The sequence below is a fragment of the Tachyglossus aculeatus genome, chromosome 26 (genome assembly GCF_015852505.1).
Source record: "Tachyglossus aculeatus isolate mTacAcu1 chromosome 26, mTacAcu1.pri, whole genome shotgun sequence".
Lineage (NCBI taxonomy): Eukaryota > Metazoa > Chordata > Mammalia > Monotremata > Tachyglossidae > Tachyglossus > Tachyglossus aculeatus.
This window is the reverse complement of record NC_052091.1, coordinates 15,237,263-15,260,145: the sequence shown is the minus strand read 5'-3', so window position 1 is coordinate 15,260,145 and position 22,883 is coordinate 15,237,263. Positions and strand designations below refer to the sequence as shown.

General features: G+C 46.3%; 1 protein-coding gene across 4 annotated transcripts in view; it reads left to right on the top strand.

Annotated features, from left to right (window-relative positions):
- The first annotated feature begins 2,553 nt into the window (after nt 1-2,553).
- Nucleotides 2,554-22,883, top strand: part of PPCDC (phosphopantothenoylcysteine decarboxylase) — a 31,732-nt gene continuing 11,402 nt past the window's right edge. Inside the window, exons 1-2 of one of the 4 annotated variants that reach the window (XM_038767316.1) lie at nt 2,554-2,564; nt 17,865-18,074. In XM_038767316.1, the coding sequence (XP_038623244.1) occupies nt 17,916-18,074 (159 nt within the window). In that variant the 5' untranslated portion in view covers nt 2,554-2,564; nt 17,865-17,915. Of the gene's footprint in view, nt 2,565-15,140; nt 15,204-16,264; nt 16,283-17,864; nt 18,075-22,883 lie in introns of those variants that run through there. The other 3 variants (XM_038767314.1, XM_038767315.1, XM_038767317.1) reach the window with 3 other exon arrangements.

The following is a 22,883-nucleotide window of genomic DNA, read 5'->3' as shown; positions in this document are numbered from 1 at the left end:
CACTCCTGTACATACTGAGAAATGCAGGCATCAGAGAAGCAGCGTGGCTCAGTGGAAAGAGCTCGGGCTTTGGAGTCAGAGGTCATGGGTTCAAATCCCGGCTCCGCCACTCGTCAGCTGTGTGACTTTGGGCAAGTCACTTCACTTCTCTGGGCCTCAGTTCCCTCATCTGGAAAATGGGGATTAAGTCTGTGAGCCCCACATGGGACAACTTGATTACCTTGTATCTACCCCAGTGCTTAGAACAGTGCTTTGCACATAGTAAGCGCTTAATAAACGCCATCATTATTATTGTTATTATTATCATTATAGTCACATACATGCTGCCACATGGCAGTTTGTCAGACGCATTTTTCTGTTAAGAGCTGAACTGAACTCCACCACCGAGATCTATCACCCCTGGGAGACAGGGAACCTGAGGTTAATCCCAGCTCAGCAACTTGCCTGCTGTGTGACATTGGGTAAGTCGCTTCACTTCTCCGTGTTCTCTTCCTCATCGGTAAAAACACCCGTTTTCTCTTCTTCAATCAATCAGTCATATTTATTGAGCACTTACTATGTGCAGAGCACTGTACTAAGCGCTTGGGAAGCCCAAGTTGGCAACATATAGAGACGGTCCCTACCCAACAGCGGGCTCACAGTCTAGAAGGGGGACTCGGTTCTTTGTAGACTGTGAACCCCGTGTGGAACAAGGACTGTGTCTGATCTGATTATTTTGAATCCATGTCGCTTAGTATAGTGCCTGACACCCAGGAACTGCTTCACAAATACCACAATTATTATAATAGAAACAGCGTGCTGTAATAGATGGAGCGCGGGCCTGGGAGTTGGAAGGTCACGGATTCTAATTCCGACTCCGCTACTTGTCTGCTGTGTGACCTTGGGCAAGTCACTTAACTTCTCTGTGCCTCAGTTCCCTCATCTGTAAAATGGGGATTAAGACTGTGAGCCCCACGTGGGACAACCTGATTACCTTGTATCTACCAAGGTACACTACCAGAACGATTAGAGATGGAGGTTGGGGTGTTCTGGGAGAGATGTGTCCATGGCATCTCCGTGGGTCGCAGATGACTTGACAGCATAAGAGAAGACCCCAGCGCTTAGAACAGTTCATAGTTCTAAGCACTTAGGAAGCGCTTAACAAATTCATTCAATCGTATTTATTGAGCGCTTACTATGTGCAGAGCACTGTACTATACCACCATGGCGTGGCTTAGTGGAAAGACCATGAGCTTGGGAGTCAGAGGTCGTGGGTTCTAATCCCAGCTCCGCCACTTGTCAGCTGTGTGACTTTGGGCCAGTCACTTAACTTCTCGGAGCCTCAGTTACTTCATCTGTAAAATGGGAATCAAGACCGGGAGCCCCAGGTGGGACAACCTGATAACCTAGTATCTAACCCAGCGCTTTGAACAGTGCCTGGCATGTAATAAGCGCTTAACAAATGCCATTATATCGTGGCTTTATGGCAAGAGCATGGGCTTGGGAGTCAGAGATTGTGGGTTCTAATCCCACCTCCGCCACTTGCCTGCTCTGTGACCTTGGGCAAGTCACTTCATATTTGTACATATTTATTACTCTATTTTATTTGTACATATTCTACTTATTTTATTTTATTAATATGTTTTGTTTTGTTCTCTGTCTCCCCCTTCTAGATTGTGAGCCCACTGTTGGGTAGGGACCGTCTCTATACGTTGCCAACTTGTACTTCCCAAGCGCTTAGTATAGTGCTCTGCAAACAGTAAGCGCTCAATAAATACGATTGAATGAATGAATGAACTTAATAATAGTAATAATGTCATTTGTTAAGTGTTTACTATGTGCAAAGCACTGTTCTAAGCGCTGGGGGATACAAGGTGATCAGGTTGTCCCACGTGGGGCTCACAGTTTTTTAATCCCCATTTTACAGATGAGGTAACTGAGGCCCAGAGAAGTGAAGTGACTTGCTCAAAGTCACACGTAGCTGACAAGTGGTGGGGCCGGGATTAGAACCCATGACCTCAGGCCCCCAAGCCCGTGCCCTTTCCACTGGGCCACGCTGCTTCAGTGCTTGTGCTTAATAATAATGACGGCATTTGTTAAGCGCTTACTATGTGCAGAGCACTGTTCTAAGCGCTGGGGGGGATACAAGGTGATCAAGTTGTCCCACGCGGGGCTCACAGTCTTAATCCCCATTTTACAGATGAGGTCACTGAGGCTCAGAGAAGTTAAGTGACTAGCCCAAGGTCACACAGCAGACATGTGGTGGAGTTGGGTTGTGCTTCAATTACCTCATCTGTAAAATGGGGATTTAAAAAGTGTGAGCCCCACGTGGGACAAGCTGATTACCCTGTATCTATCCCAGCGCTTAGAACGGTGCTTGGCACATAGTAAGCGCTCAACAAATACCGTTATTATTATTATTATTTGGAGGCAGTGTTTGGGAGGGGGAAAAACTACATTTCCCACAAGGCCGTACGAGCCCGGCAAGTCTCGCGAGACTTCTGGCCGCGGCGGCGGTTGACGGGGAGGCCCAAAACTCGCGAGAGTTGGTGGGTCAGTCCGGGATGATTGACAGCAACGCCAGGGTGAGCAGTCGGGTCAAGGGTTGCGGGATGCCTGGGGTCGCAGTGGGAGCGCAGGAGGATGTATGTTTGTACATATTTATTACTCTATTGATTTTATTAATGAGGTGCATGTAGCTATAATTCTGTTGATCTATTTTGATGGTATTGACGCCTGTCTCCTTGTTTGGTTTTGTTGTCTGTCTCCCCCTTCTAGACTGTGAGCCCGTTGTTGGGTAGGGATTGGCTCTATATGTTGCCAACTTGGACTTTCCAAGCGCATAGTACGGTGCTCTGCACACAGTAAGCGCTGACACCTGTCCACATGTTTTGTTTTGCTGTTTGTCTCCCCCTTCTAGACTGTGAGCCCGCTGTTGGGTAGGGGCCGTCTTTATATGTTGCCAACTTATACTTCCCAAGCGTTTAGTACGGTGCTCTGCACCCAGTAAGCGCTGACACCTGTCCACATGTTTTGTTATGTTGTCTGTCTCCCCCTTCTAGACTGTGGGCCCGTTGTTAGGTAGGGATTGTCTCTGTATGTTGCCAAATTGTACTTCCCAAGCGCTTAGTACAGTGCTCTGCACCCAGTAAGCGCTGACACCTGTCCACATGTTTTGTTGTGTTGTCTGTCTCCCCATTCTAGACTGTGAGCCCGTTGTTGGGTAGGGATTGTCCCTATATGTTGCCAACTTGTACTTCCCAAGCGTTTAGTACGATGCTCTGCACACAGTAAGCGCTGACACCTGTCCACATGTTTTGTTGTGTTGTCTGTCTCCCCATTCTAGACTGTGAGCCCGTTGTTAGGTAGGGATTGTCTCTGTATGTCGCCAAATTGTAGTTCCCAAGCGCTTAGTACAGTGCTCTGTACACAGTAAGCGCTGACGCCTGTCCACATGTTTTGTTGTCTGTCTCCCCCTTCTAGACTGTGAGCCCGCTGTTGGGTAGGGGCCGTCTCTATATGTTGCCAACTTGTACTTCCCAAGTGCTTAGTACAGTGCTCTGCACACAGTAAGCGCTCAATAAATACGATTGAATGAATGAATGTTGTCTGTCTTCCCCTTCTAGACTGTGAGCCCGTTGTTGGGTAGGGACTGTCTCTACATGTTGCCAACTTGTACATCCCAAGCGCTTAGTACAGGGATTTGCACACAGTAAGCGCTCAATAAATACGATTGAATGAATGAATAAATATGGTTGAGTGAATGAATGAATGCGGGGCAAGGAAAAGTCGGGCAGAGCGGACTGCTGGAATTTCCAAAATTGCCTCCCAGCAGGGCACTGTTAGGGCAGAAGGACTGCGCATAATTGTCCAGTCTGTTAATAATAATAATAATAGTATTTGTTAAGCGCTTACTATGTGCCGGGCACTGTTCTAAGCGCTGGGGTGGATCCAAGCAAATCACCATGGGCATAATCCCTGTCCCATGTCAGGCTCACAGTCGCAATGCCCATTTTACAGATAACAGGCCCAGAGAAGTGACTTGACCAAGGTCACATAGCAGACAAGTGGTGGAGTCAGGATTAGAACTCATGACCTTCTGACTCCCAGGCCATGCTCTATCCACAATGCACTATGTGGTAAACGCTGCGGTAGGCCCAAGGTCCCACCCTGCGTGCCCTACTTGAAAGAGCCTGGTTCGGAAGTCAGAGGACCTGGGTTCTAATCCCAACTTGTACTTCCCAAGCGCTTAGTACAGTGCTCTGCACACAGTAAGCGCTCAATAAATACGACTGATTGATTGATTGGTGTGCAGCTCGTCTGTTGCGTGGTGATGACGGTATTTGTTAAGCACTTACTATAACAATAATAATAATAATGGTATTTGTCAAGCACTTACTATGTGCCAAGCACTGTTCTAAGCGCTGGGGTGTATACAAGCAAATTGGGGTGGGCCCAGTCCCTGTCCCACGTGGGCTCACAATCTCAATCCCCATTTTCCAGATGAGGTAACTGAGGCCCAGAGAAGTGAAGTGACTTGGCCAAGGTCACGCAGCAGACAAGCGGCCAAACCAAGATTAGAACCCGTGACCTTCGGGCTCCCAGGCCCATGCTCTATCCATTACGCCATGCTGCTTCTTGGGCAGGTCACTTTACTTCTCTGTACCTCAGTTTCCTCATCTGCAGGATGAGAATTCACTGCCAGTTCTCCCACCTATGTGGACTGTGAGCCCCGTGTGGGACCTGATTATCTTGAATTTACCTCCGTGCTTAGCATAGTGTTTGACACATAGTAAATCCTTACCAAATATCACAATTATTAATTATTATAGTAAACACTTAACAAATACATAATCAGCTGCCGAAGGGAGTGAACCCAGTCCTCCTCTCCCATGGTTAATCTGGGCCCTAGTTTTTCATCCAAGCAGTAGATCAGTGAAAATATTAATGGTATTTATGGAGCACTTACTGTATACTGAACACTGTACCAAGCAGTTGGGAGAGTACAAGCAGTTTACACCCTAGGTGAGGGCAGGAGCTATCTGAAAGCCCCATTTAGCTCTCCAGTCAGTCATTCGTATTTATTAGGTGCTTAGTTTGTGCACTGAACTGAGCGCTTGACAAAATATAGGACAACAGAGTTAGTAGACTGCACAAGAAAGTTTGCAGTCCATGGAGGGAGATAGGGGAAATAGAAGAGTATAAGAATATGGATGAAAGTGCTGAGGGGCTGGGGTGAGTATCCCATGTTTAAAATGTTCGCAACCAATTGTGTAGTTGATGCAGAGCGGAGGGTGGATAGGGGAAATGAGGTTTTAGGGAAGTCCTCTCGGAGGAGGTTACTCAATCCTATTTATTGAGTGCTTACTGTGTGCAGAGCACCATACTAAGCGCTTGGAACAGTACAACACAACAATGCAACGTACACATTACCTGTCACAATAATCTTACAGTTCTGACAGGGAGAGAGACATTAGTGTAAATAAATTATGGATATATACATAAGGGTTGAGGGGCTGAGGGTGGGTGATGAGTAAAGGAAGTAAGTTAGGACAATGCAGAAGGGAGCGGGAAAAGAGGAAATGAGAGCTTAGGGAAGGCCTCTCAGAGGAGATGTGCCTTCAGTACGGGGAGAGTAATTATCTGTTGGATATGAAAAGGGAGGAGGTGGGAAAGAGGTTGGTGGCTAAATAGAGGAGATCGAGGCTGGGTTTTAGTAGGAGAGCAGCGAGGTGAGGTAGGAGGGGGTAAGGGGATTGAGTGTTTTAAAGCCAAATTGTAAGGAGTTACTGTTCGATGCAGAAGTGGATGGGCGACCACTGGAGGTTCTTGAGGAGTGGGGAAACACGGACTAGACGTTTCCGTAGAAAAATGATATGGGCAGGATGTGATGTGACCTTCTGGGTGGAGGAGTCTGCAGGTGGGGTCCTGGGGTGGTATTTGTTAAGCACTTACTATGTGCCGGGCACCGTTCTAAGCGCTGGGGTGGATCCAAGCAAATCAGGATGGACATAGTCCCTGTCCCGTGTCAGGCTCACAGTCGCAATGCCCATTTTACAGATGATAACAGGCCCAGAGAAGTGACTTCTCTGACTCAGAGATGTGACCTTCTGGGTGGAGGAGTCTGCAGATGGGGTCCTGGGGTGGGTCTGTCTGTGGGATAGTGGGGGCTGTTGGGAAGCCCCTCATTCTAGCTTGCTGTCCCAATTAATCATTAGTGCCATTGATTGAGTGCATCTGGAGTGCGATGCATTGCCCTGATTACTAGTTATATTTACTAAACACTTATTGTGTGTAAAAAAACCTGTACTAAGCCCTGGGAAAGAATACACATATGAGAATTAGGGCCCCCAGCCTATAATAATAATAATAGCTGGTATTTGTTAAGCTCTTACTAGGTGCCAAGTACTGTATTCAGAGCTGTGGTAGAGACAAGAAAATCAGGTAGGAAACAGGCTCTGGGGCTTACAGTCTACGTAGGAAGACCAGACATTTAATCCCCATTTTGCAGATGAGGAAACTGAGGTCCAGAGAAACAACTTGTTCAAGTGCACATGGCAGAAACGTGTCAAAACTGGCATTAGAACCCAGGACCTCTGGGTTCTTTCCATCAGGCTGCACTGCAAAGGGCTCACAGCCTTCAAATAAAGGACACAGGAAAACAAGCAAGACGTACATTCCTTGCCCTCAGGGAGTTTACAGTCTAATGGGGGAGCCTCATTAGTAGAAAAGTAAAGTAGTAGTAGTAGTAATCATGTGTATTAGGCGCTTACCTGAGGGTAGAACACTGTACTAAGCACTGAGAGAGAATACATGCAGCGTCTATTGGGTACAATGCTTGGAAAAGTCCAAAAGAAGTATCGGACGCATTCCCTGTCTACAAGAGGTTTATCTTTTAAATGGGTACATGGTAATAAACATATTTACAAATAGGGTGAGTAGAAGAAATACACTGACTGTACAGTATATACATATATGTGAATATCTCTCTCTCTCTCTCTCTCTATATATATATAGATATATGTATATAAATACGTAAATCAATGCTTGAGTGCCTAATGTGGCGGCTAGGCTGATGTAACTAAGGGGTGTTGGAACTTAATCAGAAAAGGCTTGTTGGAGGCGTTGATATTTTAGGCGAGCTTGGATGGTGGAGAGCTGATTTTTGTTGGATTAAGGAAGGGAAGCTGGTGGAATAACACAACTAAGTTGCCGGAGGTGGGAGAGACATGATTGACGTGCAGTTCGAAGGTTGGTTTGAGAGGGAGGAAGAGAGAGAGCTGGAGAGTAGTGTGGGGGGAACCCAGTGCAGACCCTTGTGGGAGAGCTACAGATAGGGGTGATGAAGCAGAAGAGGGGCTGACAAGCAAGGCCGAAAAGAAACAGTCAGGAGGAGAGCCAGGTTAATACGAAAGCGAGGCCTGATGAGGTTTCCAGAAGAGAGAGTGCCCAGAGAAGCAGTGTTGTCTACTGGAAAGAGCCCAGGCCTGAGAGTCAGAGGACCTGGGTTCTAATCCTAGCTCTGCCACTTGTCCGCCGTGTGACCTTGTTTGGACAAATCACTCCACTTCTCCAGACCTCAGTTTCCTCATCTGCAAAAATGGATAGTCTGTTCTTGTTTTCCCTCCTTACTTATAGTCCCTGCCCCTTTTGGGGCTCACAGTCTGTCTGCCCTGATGATCTTGAATCAGTCCATCTATCAGTCGTATTTATTGAGTGCTTATTGTGTTCAGCATACTGTAGTAAGCACTTGGAGAGTACGGTATAGCAGTGTAACAGAATCGGTAGACACGTTCCCTGCTCACGATGAGCTTACAGGGTAGAGGGGGAGACGGACATTAATATAACTATAGTACAGATATGTACATAAGGGCTGTGGGACAGTCGGGGGTTGAATAAAGGGAGCAAACCAGGGTGACGCAGAAGGGAGTGGGAGAAGAGGGAATGAGGGCTTAGTCAGGGGAGGCTTCTTGAAGGAATTGTGCCTTCAACGAGGCTTTGAAGACGGGGAGAGTAATTGTTGGTCGGACATGAAGAGGGAAGGTGTTTCAGGCCAAAGGCAGGGCAGGGTGAGAGAGGTCTGTGGTGAGATAGATGGGGTCAAGGTACAAGGAGAAGCATTAGAGGAGCAAAGTGAGTGGGCCTGAGTTGTAGTAGGAGAGCAGTGAGGTGAGGTAAGGGGGAAGATGATTGTGTGATTTAAAGCAGATGGCCAAGAGTTTCTGTTTGACGCAGAAATGGATGAGCAATCCCTTGAGGACTGGGGGAACATGGACTGAATGTTTCTGTAGAAAAATGATCTGGGCAGCAGAATAATAATAATAATAATAATAATGATGATGGCATTTATTAAGCTCTTACTATGTGCAAAGCACTGTTCTAAGCTCTGGGGAGGTTAAAAGGTGATTAGGTTGTCCCACAGGGGGCTCACAGTCTTCATCCCCGTTTTCCAGATGCGGGAACTGAGGCACAGGGAAGTGAAGTGACTTCCCTGACAGCTGACAGGTGGCGGAGCTGGGATTTGAACCCATGTCCTCTGACTCCAAAGCCCGGACTCTTCCCACTGAGCCACACCGAAGTATGGACCAGCTTGGGGAGAGTCAGCACGTCACACAGTGCTCGGCACATAGTAAAGCATTTAACAAATAATGATTTACAGAAAACCCCATACAAATACTGTTGTTATAATAACTTTGCCATGCACTTACCACAGCGCTCAACACAGGAGAAGCACTCAATACATATGGTTGGTTGAGTGACAGCTTGAGCCAGTGTTGGGTTGATTCCCTTCTCTCTCTCAATCCCAGAGAGATCTCCGATGCCAGAGTCTGGGAATGTCATAGTTGGGCAACTTGGAGGAAACTCTAGCCAACACCAGACAGCATCAGGATATTTTTTTACTGTGTGTCTTTTGGGATAAGCAGCGTGGCTCGGTGGAAAGAGCATGGGCTTGGGAGTCAGAGGTCATGGGTTCTAATCCTGGCTCTGCCACTTGTCAGCTGTGTGACTTTGGGCAAGTCACTTGACTTCTGTGCCTCAGTTATCTCACCTGTAAAATAGGGATTAAGACTGTGAGCCCCATGTGGGACAACCTGATTACCTTGTTTCCCCGCCAGTGCTTAGCATACTGCTTGGCACATCATCATCATCATCAATCGTATTTATTGAGCGCTTACTATGTGCAGAGCACTGTACTAAGTGCTTGGGAAGTACAAATTGGCAACATATAATAAGTTGCACATAGTAAGCATTTAACAAATGCCATCATTCTTATTATTATTTCATTCATTCATTCACCATATTGAGCTCTGACTGTGTGCCGAGCACTGTACTAAGCACTTGGGAGAGTAGCACACAACAATAAACAGACACATTTCCTGCCCACAACAAGTTTACAGTCTAGAGGATTTGAGTTTGGTTACTGGAAGGCCAAGAGAACCCTGAACCAATACTGCCTAAATTCAACTGGGGCAAACGATTTAACAGTTTGAAGTTCAGAGGCTGACTTGGGTTAAGGCCATCAGTTGCCTATAGGGTCTCCCCTGGCTGAACCTGGTCATAAAAATCTCCAGAAAAGAACTTTACAACCTCATTCCAGTGAAATCATATCTCCTCCGGGAAGCTTTCCCCAATTATCTCCCTACTTGATATCCCCCAACTGCCACTTATAATAATACAGGGCTACGTTCTCTGCAGTTTTGCATTTCCTCCTGCCTTCAGGACAACACTACCTGGATGTCCCACCAACACTGGAAACTTAACATGTTCAAAACAGAATTCCTCATCTTCCCACCAAAACCCTGCCCTCGCTGGGACTTTCCCATCACTGAAGAAAGCAGCACCCTCCTCCCTGTCTCACAAGCCTGAAATCTTGGCATTATCCTCTCATTCAACACGCATTTTGAAGCTATCACCAAATCCTGTTCTATCTTCACATCACTAAAATCTGCCCCTTCCTCTCCAGTGCTGATCCAAGCATTTAGCATATCTCACCTTTAGTAGTCAGTCAATCACTCAGTTGTATTTATTAAGCACTTACTGTGTGCAGAGCACTGTACTAAGTGCTTGGTAGAATACAATATAACAATAAACAGATATTTCCTGCCCATAATGAGCTTGTTTCACTCAGTAATATTTATTGAGCACTTACTATGTGCGGAGCACTATATTGAGTGCTTGGGAGTGTGCAATACACAATAAGCGGACACATTCCATACCCACAGTGAGCTTACACTCTAGAGGGGGAGAAAGATATTAATATAATTAAATAAATTACAGATATGTACAGAAGTGCTGTGGAACTGGGAGTGGGGGGAGATGAATAAAGGGAGGTCAGGGTGATTCAGAAGGGAGTGGGAGAAGAAGAAAGGGCTTAGTCAGGGAAGGCCCCCCCCCCCTTACATTCTAAAGGGTGAGACCGACATTAACATAAATAAATGAATTGCAGATATGTACAAAATTGCGGTGGTGTTGGGAGGGAGGGATGAATAACGGGAGCAAGTTTGGGTGATGCAGATGGAAGTGCAGAGAAGCAGCGTGGCTCAGTGGAAAGAGCCCAGGCTTCGGAGTCAGAGGTCATGGGTTCAAATCCCAGCTCCAATTGTCAGCTGTGTGACTTTGGTCAAGTCACTTAACTTCCCTGTGCCTCAGTTCCCTCATCTGTAAAATGGGGATTAAGACTGTGAGCCCCCTGTGGGACAACCTGATCACCTTGTAACCTCCCCTGTGCTTAGAACAGTGCTTTGCACTCAATAAGCACTTAATAAATGCCGTTAAAAAAAAAGGGGGAGAAGAAAAAAAGGAGGGCCTCTTGGAGGAGAGTAATTGTCAGATACCAGGCTGGTGGCAGGACATGAGCGATGGGTCGACCGTGAGAAAGACGAGATCGAGGTACAGTAAGAAGGTTACCATTAGAGGAGCGGAGTGTGTGGACTGGGTTGTAGAAGCGGGTGGTTGACAGTGTTGAAGATGGCTGAGAAATTGAGGAGGATTAGGATGGAGTAGAGGCCATTGGATGTCATTTATTCATTCCTTCAATCGTATTTCCCAAGCTCTTAGTACAGTGCTCTGCACACAGTAAGCGCTCAATAAATACGATTGAATGAATGAATGAATTTATTGAGGGCTTACTGTGTGCAGAGCACTGTACTAAGCGCTTGGGAAGTACAAGTCGGCAACAGACGTGGTCCCTATCCAACAACGGGCTCACAGTCTGGAAGGGGGAGACAGACAGCAATAGAAAATGCTGACCTTCCTGTGCATGCAACAGCATCTGCCCTTACATCTGAAATACAGAGCTATAGCAGAAACATATAAAAAGGAAGGAGCTGTGATATTAAGATCTGTGCACATTCCTTGGGCTAGACCATCAAATAAGCCAACAAAGATTTCTAAGAAAGGAAATTGTTAAAAATTATGCAATCTAATTAATATTATGGGGTTTCAGCTTTTTCCTGTGCATGTTAGTTGACCTACATTTCAATCTTTTGTTTAGAGTTTAGACTTTCTTGCTTGCTCCACAGATAACCATCACGCTTTTTAGAAATATCAAACACATGATTCCCATTATAACTCGTTTCACTTACATTTACTTGCATTCTAGGTCAAGAGGGACCTGTTTAAGCAGTTGTAAAAGTTTTCAGCATAATTGCTTAACACACAGTTCATTTATGTTTTTAATTAATCCTTAAAACTATCAAGCATATTAATAGGCAAAATCCTGTTGCAATTTCAAGGATTTGGCAAGAAGGAGATCATTGGTGACCTTTGAGAGGGCGGTTTCTGTGAAGGGGAAGGAAGGCAGATTGGAGGGGGTCAAGGAGAAAATTGGAGGAGAGGAACTGGAGACAGTGGGCGTACACAACTTTCTCAAGAAGTTTGGAAAAGAAAGGTAGGAGGGAGGTGGGACGATAACTGGAGGAAGCCATGGGGTCTAGGGAGGGTTTTTTTTAGGATAAGAGAGATATAGGCATGTTTGAAAGCGGTGGGGAAGAAGACATTAATAATAATAATAATGATGATGACATTTGTTAAGTGCTTACTATGTGCGAAGCACTGTTCTAAGCACTTGGGGGGGGGGGGTTACAAGGTGATCAGGTAGTCCCACGTGGGGCTCAGAGTCTTAATCCCCATTTTACAGATGAGGTAACAGGCTCAGAGAAGTTAAATGACTTGCCCAAAGTCACAGACCTGACAAATGGCGGAGCCGGGATTAGAACCCGCGACCTCTGACTCCCAAGCCCGGCCTCTTTCCACTGAGCCACTCTGCTTCTCTAGAGAGCAAACAGTTGACAGTGGTAGTCAGGGAGGGAGGTAGGGAGGGGGCAAGTGTTTTGATAAGGTGTGGAGGAATGGGGATGGATGCGCAGGTGGAGGGGGTGGATTTTGAGAGAAGGCAGGAGATCTTCTCCAGAGATACTGCTGGGAAAGATGGAAGAGTTGCAGAAGGGGCAGGAAGAGGGAGGGATTTGGGAAGGACATCAACATTCTCACTGACCTCCCCGCCTATCGTCTTTCCCCTGTCAAGTCCATACTTCAGTCTGCCACCTATATCATTTTTTAAAAAAAGTTCAATGTATATATGGTTGTACATATTTATTACTCTATTTATTTATTTATTTATTTATTTTACTTGTACATTTCTATCCTATTTATTTTATTTTGTTGGTATGCTTGGTTCTGTTCTGTCTCCCCCTTTTAGACTGTGAGCCCACTGTTGGGTAGGGACTGTCTCTATGTGTTGCCAATTTGTACTTCCCAAGCGCTTAGTACAGTGCTCTGCACATAGTAAGTGCTCAATAAATACGATTGATTGATTGATTGATTGATTCAATCCATGCTTCCCCACTCCTCAGAAACCTCCAGTGGTTGCCCATCCACCTCTGCATTAAATAGAAACTCCTTATTGTTGGCTTTAAGGCCCTCAAACGTCTCTCCCCCTCCTATCTCACTTTTAACTATTCGCCCTGCCTTCTGCATTGCCTGTGAACTTGGATTTGTATCCTTGAAACACTTGGACCCTTCAAATACCTGGGAGGCAGAAGGTCCTGGGTTCTAATCCCTGCTCCGCCACTTGTCCGGTGTGTTACCTTGGACAAGTCACTTAACTTCTCTGTGCCTCAGTTCCCTCATCTGTAAAATGGGGATTTAGTCTGTAAGCCCTATGTGGGACAGGGTTGTCCAACCAGATTTTCTTGTATGTACCCCGGCACATAGTAAGTGCTTAACAAATACCATAATTATTATTGTTATTGATAGTCACTGCACCCTCAGTTCCACAGTGCTTATGTGCATATCCTTATTCTTTCCCATTTCCTCTAGCTTTAATTTATTTTAATGTCTGCCTCCCCGCTCTAAACTTTAAGGTCACTGTAGGCAGGGATCGTATCTACAACTCTATAGTATTCAGTAAGCGCTCAATAAATACGATTGAATGAATGAATGAATTCTCCCAAGTGCTTAGTAGAGTGCTTTGCACACAGTAAGTGCTCAATAAATATTGATTAATGGATCCTGTCCAGTCCAGGACCCTTTTCATTAGGCCACACTGCAGAAGAGGAAGTAATAAGAGTATTAAGATATATTTTTAAATGCTACTGGTGGCTGTGAGTACCTTAAGTATTTGATGTGACAGAAAGACTCGTGACCTAGTGGAAATATTAATAATAATTTTGGTATTTGTTAAGGGCTTACTATGTGCCAAGCACTGTACTAAGCATTGGGGTCTTGACTTGTCTTATGCCATCAAGTTGTCTCCTACCCGTAGTGACGCCATGGACACATCTCTCCCAGAACGCCCCACCTCCATCTGCAATCGTTCCGGTAGTGTTTCCTTAGAGTTTTCTTGGTAACAATACGGAAGTGGTTTATCATTGCCTCCTTCCAAAGCCTTGGGGTAAGATACAAGATAATCAGGTCTCTTTCACAATCTAAGTAGGAGGGAGAGCAGGAATCGAATCCCCATTTTGCAGAACTGGAAAGAGCGTGGGTCTCAGAGTCAAAAGACCTGAGATCTAATCCTGCCTCCACCTCTTTTCTGCTCTGTGACTTTGGGCAAGTTACTCGACCTCTCTGGGCCTCACTTCCTTCATCTGTAAAATACCTAAGTCTCCTCCTCGCCATTTAAACTGTGAGCCTCACGTCGGTGACGGAAACTGTGTCCGATCTGATTGGATTTTATCTACTCCAGGGCCATACTCATCCCAATTGTTTGTATGATCTCTAATTGAGATGTCTGTCTCCCCCAGTAGATTATAAACTCCTAGAAGGCAGGGACCACAGATACTAATTTCTGACATAACTCTTCCAAATGCTTAGTACAGTGGTCTCCTCCCACAGGGATTCAGTAAATGTGGTGGATTAATTAATTGTTTCGCGGACCTCAGGAAGGTCTTCAGTGTAGCAAACTTAGATTTCTTTGGCTGTAATGTTAAACTATTCCCTCTTGGCTGGTCTTTGTGGGAAATAAAATGTTGTTTACTGTCTCTCTTATTGCAGGATATTTTCCCTTGGGAGTTAAGAACAGCAAGTTCATTGCCAGTAGCATTCTCAGTTGGGAAGGGCCCCTCACTCTTGTGGGTAAATCAAGGCTTTGACTGAACCCTTCCCACCAGCTAGTTTCCAACTGAGCAAAGAAGAACCAGAAGGTCTGAGGGCCGTGAATGAATCAGAATGCAGAATCCGCTAGCATGCCCAGTGCCACCTTGTCTTCGGGGACGGAGCCTGGGAAACCAGGAAGTGCTATCTTCAGCCCACCCCTCTGGGCAAATAAATGGGTCTAGAAGATTCAGGAGAGAGTGACAGTTTTACATTCCCGTGTCCTGGTTTGGGTTTTAATCCTGGCTTAAAACAAATACAAGGGAACGGCTGTACCACTTCAGGCTCGAAGCCCATTTTCCCAGACTTTCCATTGCCCTGGACAGCAGAGGGGTGAAGGAAGCAGAGGTGTAAATGATGTGGGGGGGGACTCTGGTCTCTAGATGAGTGGATGGAGAAGGTGGGACTCCTGGGTTTGGGACCTGACTTGCGGTCATCGCCTCTCTGAACTCCTTTTTCCGGAATGTTACCCCTGTGGACTACAGAGGTATTCTACAAATGGGGAAACTGAGACCCAGCGTGGATAATCATTTTCCCAGAGGCACCTGTCTCCCAGAGCCAAGGAAAAACAAGCTTTCCGATTAAGTCGCCGGGACATTCCGTGCCGGACTCAGTCTGTTGGACACACGGTGAGCCTCCGACTTTGGGTTTGGGATGTGACTGGCAGGAAGACTCTGATCCTGCCACCCACCTGTGGGACAGAATGGCCTGACTCTCTGGGAAAAACAAATAGGGGCCTCACCCTCTTCTGTTTAACCCTGGAATAAACGGGCCATTGAGACAGACGTCCAGGGTCGCTTAGGATCGGTGCGGGATGCTCATTTCTGGGCTGTCCATTTGTCACCTTGGGAAAATAGGAGCAGTATGGCCTAGTGGAATGCACAACCTGGGAGCCACTTATCTGCTCCATGACCTTGGAGAAGTCACTTCACTTCTCTGGGCCTCAGCTTCCTCATCTGTCAAATGTAGATTAAATTCATTCATTCAATCGTATTTATTGAGCGCTTACTGTGTGCAGAGCACTGTACTAAGCGCTTGGGAAGTACAAGTTGGCAACATATAAAGACGGGCCCTACCCAACAACGGGCTCACAGTCTAGAGGGGGGAGACAGACAACAAAACAAAACATGTGGGCAGGTGTCAAGTCATCAGAATAAATAGAAATAAAGCTAGAAGCACATCATTAACAAAATAAGTAGAATGGTAAATATGTACAAGTAAAATAAATAGAGTAATAAATCTGTACGAACGTATATACAGGTACTGTGGGGAGGGGAAGGAGGTAGGGCAGGGGGATGAGGAGGAGGAGAGGAAAAAGGGGGCTCAGTCTGGGATGGCTTCCTGGAGGAGGTGAGCTCTCAGTAGGGCTTTGAAGGGAGGAAGAGAGCTAGCTTGGTGGATGTGCGGAGGGAGGGCATTCCAGGTCAGGGGGAGGACGTGGGCCGGGGGTCGACTGCAGGACAGGTGAGAATGAGGTTCAGTGAGGAAGTTAGCGGCAGAGGAGCGGAGGGTGTGGGCTGGGCTGGAGAAAGAGAGAAGGGAGGTGAGGTAGGAGGGGGCGAGGTAATGGACAGCCTTGAAGCTGAGAGTGAGGAGTTTTTGCTTGATGCGTAGGTTGACTGGCAGCCACTGGAGATTTTTGAGGAGGGGAGTAACATGCCCAGAGCGTTTCTGCACAAAGATGATCCTATTCTCTCCTTCTTAGACTGTGAGTTCCACGTGGGAAAGGGACTGTTTCCAACCTGAATAACTCATATCTGCCCCAGCACTTAGAACAGTGCTTGACACAGAGTAATTACTTAACAAGCAACATTATGGATGTCCTCCCGTTTCCTCCAACTTAACATGTCCCAACCAGAGCTTCTTATCTTCCCACCCGGACCCTGTCCTCCCCCTGACTTTCCCATCACTGTAGATGGCACTACCGTCCTGTCTCACAAGCCCATAACCTTGGCGTTGTCCTTGATTCCTCTCTGTCATTCAACCCGCATATTCAATCCGTCACCAAATTCTGTCGGTCTCACCTTCACAACATTGCTAAAATCTGCCCTTCCCTCTCCATCCAAACTGCTACCACGTTAATACAGTCACTCATCCTATCCCGCTTGGATTACTACATCAGCCTCCGTGCTGACCTCCCAGCCTCCTGCCTCTCCCCACTCCAGTCCATACTTCACCCCACTACCCAGATCATTTTTCTACAAAAACATTCCCCAAAAAACTCCAGTGGTTGCCCATTCACCTCTGTATCAAACAAAAACTCCTCACCATTGACTTTAAAACACTCCATCACCTTGCCCCTTCCTGCCTCACCTTGCTTCTCCTTCTACAACCCAACCTTCACCCTTCACTCCTCTAGTGCTAACTTTCTCACTGGGCCTCGAACTCACCTTTGTTCCTGCTGATCCCTAGCCCACATCCTGCCTCTAGCCTGGACCGCCCTCCCTCCTCAAATCCGACGGACAATTACTCTCCCCGGCTTCAAAGCGTTATTGAAGGGAGATCTCCTCCAAAAGGCCTTCCCAGACGAAGCCCCACTTTTTTTCATCTCCCACTCCCTTCTGCATCCCCATTTTATGGTTAATGAAAAGAAGCAAAATGACTTGTCCAAGGTCACACAGCAGGCATGTGGTGGGGCCAAAATTAGAATCCAAGTCTCCTGACTACCTATTTATTGAGCACTTATGTATATATCTGTAATTTTATTTACTTGCATTGATGTCTGAGTGAGAAATGTATGATAATACTTCTACTAGGAATAATAATTGCGGTATTTATTAGGCACTTCCTTTGTGCCAGATGCTTTGCACATAGTAAGCGCTTAATAAATGCCATCATTATTATTATTACAAAGGAAAAGATGGAAGCTGAACATTTGATCTCCCCTACCACAGAACGGATCCGGCTCATTCCGGCTCATTCTTTCCTGGGACCGTCTTCACTCCTCTTGGCCAAATCATGCAGGGTCAGCGTGGCCTAGTGGAAAGAGCACGGACCTAGGGGTCTGGAGGTCATGGGTTCTAATCCCGGCTCCCCCACTTGGCTGCTATATGACCTTGGGCAAGTCACTTCACTTCTCTGGGCCTCAGTTCCCTCATCTGTAAAATGGGGATTGGGACCGTGAGCCCCACATGGGACCGTGTCCAACTCGATTTGCTTGTATCCATCTCAGCGCTTAGTACGGTGCCTTAACAAATGCCATCGTTACCGTGGAGTTTCTCAGCCTGCTGGGCGATCCCCCCTACCAGCTGGCGCTGCCCACCAGAAGATGGTTTCTGTTCTGTCTTTAGGCCCTCACCCCCACCGAGGAAACACAAGGGTGCAGCTTGGGTGTCTCCTTCATGTCTGAATCCCGAGTCACCCATCCAAAGGCAGTTCTCCTGCCGCCCGACAAGTCAGAAACGCCTCCCAGGACGGTCCACATCCTCGTAGGGGTCACCGGGAGTGTGGCTGCCCTGAAGTTGCCCCTTCTCGTCTCTGGCCTTTTGGAGATCCCAATGGTGAGTACACCACCCAACGGAATTCATTAATGATGGTATTTGTTAAGCGCTTACAATGTGCCAGGTACTGGTCTGAAGCGTGGTGGTCCCTTTGAGGGAGGGAAGGAGAGGGCCCCGTGCTCTCGAGGCTCTAGAAGAATGAATAATAACCCTGATAATTATGGCCTTTGTTAAGTGCTAACTGTGGGCCAATCAAGTAATCGATCATAATGTACAGTTCAACAGAGTTTGTAGATAATCAGCCCCACAGGGAGCTCATGGTCTAGAGGCATACAGTAAGCGCTTAACAAATACAATAATAATAATATTATTATTAGAAGGGGACACTGACAGTAAAATCAGTTTCAGATAGAGGAAATGGCAGGGCGTAAGGATATGTACCTAAGTGCTTTGGGGCTGAGAGCAAGGTGAATATCAAGGGCTTAAGGCGTACAAACCCTCCTACCTCACCTCCCTTCTCTCCTTCTCCAGCCCAGCCCGCATCCTCAGTTCCTCTGCCGCTAACCTCCTCACTGTACCTCATTCTCGCCTGTCCCGCCGTCAACCCCCGGCCCACATCCTCCCCCTGTCCTGGAATGCCTTCCCTCTACCAATCTGCCAAGCTAGCTCTCTTCCTCCCTTCAAAGCCCTACTGAGAGCTCACCTCCTCCAGGAGGCCTTCCCAGACTGAGCCCCCTTTTTCCTCTCCTCCTCCCCACCCCCCAGCCTACCTCCTTCCCCTCCCCACGGCACCTGTATATATGTTTGTACAGATTTATTACTCTATTTATTTTACTTGTACATATTTACTATTCTATTTATTGTGTTAATGATGTGCATCCAGCTTTATTTCTATTTATTCTGATGACGTGACACCTGTCCACATGTTTTGTCTTGCTGTCTGTCTCCCCCTTCTAGACTGTGAGCCCTTTGTTGGGTAGGGACTGTCTCTATATGTTGCCGATTTGTACTTCCCAAGTGCTTAGTACAGTGCTCCGCACACAGTAAGCGCTCAATAAATATGATTGAATCAATTGTACTCTCCCAAGCACTCAATTATTTATTCAGTCATATTTATTGAGTGTTTATTGTGTGCAGAACACAGTACTGAGCACTTGGGAGAGTACAGTATAACAATAAACAGACACATTCCCTGCGCACAGTGCTGTGCACACAATAAGTGCCCAATGAACAGTATTGATTGACTGATTGAAATGACTCAGGAAGTTCTTCATTTCAGTCATAAGACGCTCCTAGGGAGCAGGGAAAGCTTTTACATGTCTGTCGCCTGCTCACTCTCCTCCTTTTTGTTCTTAGATTGTGAGCCCAAGGAGGGCCAGGGATCCTGTCTGTTTCCCATCTGCATATTATTTCCCAGAGTTTAGAACAGTGCTCTGCACACAGTAAGTGTTTCATAAATTCTACTACTACTAGCGCTTAGAACAGTGCTTGGCACATAGTAAGCGCTGAACAAATGTCCAGGACGAGTGAGAACAATGCCTGGGAGAGCAGTCGGGTCAGGGGTTGCGGGATGTTGGGGTCACTGGGGGAGTGCAGGGGTGTGTATATTTGTACATATTTATTACTCTATTTTATTAATGATGTGTATGTATCTATAATTCTATTTATCTAATTTGATGGTATTGATGCCTGTCTATGAGAAGCAGCGTGGCTTAGTGGAAAGAGCACGGGCTTGGGAGTCAGAGGTCGAGGGTTCTAATCCCGGCTCCACCACTTGTCAGCTGTGTGGCTTTAGGCAAGTCACTTAACTTCTCTGGGCCTCAGTTACCTCATCTGTAAAATGGGGATTAATAATAATAATAATGATGACATTTATTAAGCACTTACTATGTGCAAAGCACTGTTCTAAGCGCTGGGGAGGTTACAAGGTGATCAGGTTGTCCCATGTGGGGCTCACAGTCTTAATCCCCATTCTACAGATGAGGGAACTGAGGCCCAGAGAAGTGAAGTGACTTGCCCAAAGTCACACAGCCGACAATTGGTGGAGCCAGGATTTGAACCCATGACCTCTGACTCCAGCGCCCGGGTTCGTTCCACTGAGCCACGCTGATTAAGACCGTGAGCTCCACATGGGACAACCTGATTGCCTTGTATCTACCCCAGCGCTTAGGACAATGCTTGGCACATAGTAAGCGCTTAAGAAATACCGACATTATAATTATTATTACTTGTTTTGTTGTCTGTCTCCCCTTTCTAGACTGTGAGCCCGTTGTTGGGTGGGGGCCGCCTCTATATGTAGCCGATTTGTACTTCCCAAGAGCTTAGTACAGTGCGCTGCACACAGTAAGCGCTCAATAAATGCGATTGAATGAATGAACAAATACCATAATAATAAGAATGATAATAATAATTATCATTAATTATCATTATTAATAACTAACTATAATAATCGTTATTAATAATATTGTTGATCAATAATATTGATTAATATTATTAATCGATTTAACTGGTGAAATTATTAATTGTTGATCAATAATATTGTTTTATTGATGATAATATTATCAATAATAATTATCATTATTATTATTACTGAGGAGGGCTCTTGCAGTTAGTTGCCTTCCCTGCCGGCCATAATGACTTTGTCCAGTAGGTGGCGGTGTTGCCATTGGGCTTGCACCTCGTCTCTGAAATACCGCAAAAAACTTTTGTTCATTCATTCAATCGTATTTATTGAGCGCTTACTGTGTGCAGAGCACTGTACTAAGCGCTTGGGAAGTACAAGTCCATTTGGTTCAAACATTGCCTGCCTTTCCTGCGCTCCCCAGCTCTTTCATTTTAGACTGTGAGCCCGCTGTTGGATAGGGACTGTCTCTATATGTTGCCAACTTGTACGTCCCAAGCGCTTAGTCCAGTGCTCTGCACACAGTAAGCTCTCAATAAATACGATTGATTGATTGATTGATTTCATCCCCCAGAAAAGCTAAGCATAATCTGCAGAAACAATCAACCAAGCATCATCATCATTAATGGTATTTATTGAGTGCTTAATCATTCATTCAATCGTATTAAGCACGTGCTGTGTGCACAGCACTGAACTAAGCGCTTGGGAAAGTACACTATGACAATAAACAGTGGCATTCCCTGCCCGCAACGAGGCACGGAGACAGACATCAATGCACATAAATAAAATTGCAGATATATACGTAAGTGCTGTGGGTCTGGGGATGGGGGGGGAGAGAAAAGGGAGCAAGTCAGGGTGACGCAGAAGGGAAAAGTGAGGAAAAGTGGGGCGTCATCTGGGAAGGCCTCTAGGAAGAGATCTGCCTTCAATAAGGCTTGGAATGGGGGGGGGAGAGTAATTGTCTGTCAGATTGGAGGAGGGAGGGTGTTCCAGACCAGAGGCAAGACCTGGATCAGGGGTCGGCAGTGAGACAGGTGAGATTGGGTCATGGTGAGAAGGTTAGCACGGAGGAGCAAAGTGTGCGGGCTGGGTTGTAGAAGGAGAGAAGCGAGGTAAGGTAGGAGGGGACAAGGTGATGGAGTGGTTTAAAGCCAATGGTGAGGAGTTTTTGTTTGAGATGGAGGTGGATGAGCAACCACTGGAGTTTTTTTAGGAGGGGAGTGACATGTCATGAATGTTTTTTATAGAAAGATGATCCTGGCAGTGGAGTGAAATATGGACCGGAGTGGGGAGAGACAGGAGGTTGGGAGATCAGCCAGGAGGCTGACGCAGTAATCCAGGTGGGATAGAAGAGTACAATAGGAAGGATTGCTAACGATGTGACACAATGTGCCCACAACGAGCTTACAGTCTAGAGGGGGAGACATACATTAATATCAATAAATGAATTATAGATATGTATAAGTGTTGTAGGGCTGAGGAGCAAATAAGAGTGATACAGAATGGAGTGGGAGAAGGGGAAATGAGGGTTTAGTCTGGGAAGGCTTCTTGAAGGAAATGTACCTTCAACAAGGCTTTGAAGGTGGGGAGAGTGATGGTCTTTCGGTTATGAAGATGGAGGGTGGTTCCTTGCCAGACGCAGGATGTGGGTGAGAGGTTGGCGGCAAGATAAATGAGATTGAAGTGCAGTGAATAGATTGGCATTAGAGGAGAGAATGTGCGAGCTGGGTTGTAATAAGAGAGCAGTGAATTGAGGTAGGAGGGGACAAGATGATTGAGTGCCTTAAAGCCGAAGGTAAGAAGTTTCTGTTGGATGCGGAGCCACTGGAGTTTTTTGAGGAGCGCGTTGGCATGTCCTGAATGTTTCTGTAGAAAAATGATTTGGGCAGCAGAGTTCGGTATGGTCTGGAGTGGGGAGAGACAGCAGGCAGGGAGGTCAGCAAGGAGGCTGATGTAGTAATAAAAGCGGGGTTAGGATAAGTGCTTGGATTAACATGGTAGCAGTTTGAATGGAGAGGAAAGGATAGATTTTATTGATGTTGTGAAGGTTGAACCTATAGGATTTAGTGGTAGATTGAATATGTGTGTTGAATTAGAGAGATTACAAGCTTGAGAGATGGGAAGGATGGTGGTGCTGTCTACAGTGATGGGAAAATCGGTGGAAGACAGTATTTGGGTGAGAAGATAAAGAGTTGCGTTCTGGACATTTTAAGTTTGAGGTGTCGGCAGGACATCCAAATGGAGATGTCTTGAAGGCAGGAGGAATTGCGAGACTGCAGGAAGGGAGAGAGATCAGGACTGGAGATGTAGATTTAGCAATCATCTGCATAGGCATGTTAGTTGGAACCACGGGAGCGAATGAGTTCTCCAATGGAGTGGGTGTCGGTGAAGAATAGAAGGGGACACAGAACGAAACCTTGAGGGATACCCACAGTTTGGGGGTGGGAGGCAGAGGAGGAGCCCACCAA